This window comes from Atta cephalotes, assembly GCF_000143395.1.
Source record: "Atta cephalotes unplaced genomic scaffold scaffold00028, whole genome shotgun sequence".
NCBI classification, from domain to species: Eukaryota; Metazoa; Arthropoda; class Insecta; order Hymenoptera; family Formicidae; genus Atta; species Atta cephalotes.
The window spans coordinates 1,210,388-1,211,545 of NW_012130092.1; the positions used below are offsets into that span (position 1 = coordinate 1,210,388).

The following is a 1,158-nucleotide window of genomic DNA, read 5'->3' on the forward strand; positions in this document are numbered from 1 at the left end:
AATCTAATGTTCATTTCCGTTTTTAATAAATTATAAGACAACTAAAAATGAGAATTTGCAAATGATTTAAATCAGAACTAATCAAAGATGTCAATAATGGCCAGTAAAATCGTATTATGACGAATGAGCAGCATCTGGTAAGAATGAATATTATGGTATCGAAAAAAATAATCGCGTTACGTATATCACTGTATTAGCGCCGAAAAACTAGTTCTTTCAATCTCTCACGAAATGAAGAAGTCTGAACACAACGGCAAGGTTGTCGTTCAAAATCCCGCTTACGAAGACAGTGGAGTCGCGATTTCCGGCGAGCCTTCTTTTTTCGGGGAATGTGACGAGATAGTATTCCCTCAAGCACCTAAGGGAATTGAAGAAGATGTGAATCCTGATCTTAGGTTTGACATATAAACTGTTGCAACTGGAATAATTTTCCTGCGTCAGAATAAATTGAATAAAACTTATCGCGAATTTAACTGATTTTGACATTTGTATCCATCTATGATTTTTGTCTTATCAAAGCCCAAATCATTTTAAATTGATTGAAGGAATTAATTTCTCCCTTAATTATTATTCATATAAAATATTTTTAAATCAGATAATATTATCAGATAACACTTAAAAACTGATATGTACATTATAAAACTATTTTTTGTTAATAAAATGTCATTGAAAACTATTCATGGTAATAAAAGCTGATTATATTTTCAACGTAAATACTGTATAATATCGATCGAACGTGATTTTCGAGTCTTATATACATATGTCAGGTATGCCGCGCGTTGTACTATAAGACAACATTATTATCCCGAAAATGGTTGGGGCTGGATCATCGTCGTGACGAGTGTCATGGTGCAAATTCTCGCCACGGGAATACATGGGGCCGCAGGGGCTTGGTTACTTCTTGATGGGACAAAGCGATATCGTCAGACTCTTCTTAATGTAGGTACGTGACGCAACAAATACGTATTACCAATCTTTCTTGTCCAGCTTCATTAGAGAAAATGACTATTTTAAACTGGCTGCGCAATGCACGAACTAAAGNGACTATATACAAAACTTATTAAATATATGTAACTTATTAAAATATATATATATATATATATATATATATATATATATATATATATATNTCTCTNTACTAATATACTAATACTTAAT

General features: G+C 32.1%; 1 protein-coding gene across 1 annotated transcript in view; it reads left to right on the forward strand.

Moving 5' to 3' along the window:
* Positions 1-231: 231 nt before the first annotated feature.
* LOC105620635 (monocarboxylate transporter 2-like) overlaps positions 232-1,158 on the forward strand; it is an 11,588-nt gene continuing 10,661 nt past the window's right edge. The window contains exons 1-2 of the mRNA XM_012202124.1: positions 232-395; positions 768-943. Of these exons, the coding sequence (XP_012057514.1) occupies positions 232-395; positions 768-943 (340 nt within the window). The remainder of the gene's footprint in view (positions 396-767; positions 944-1,158) is intronic.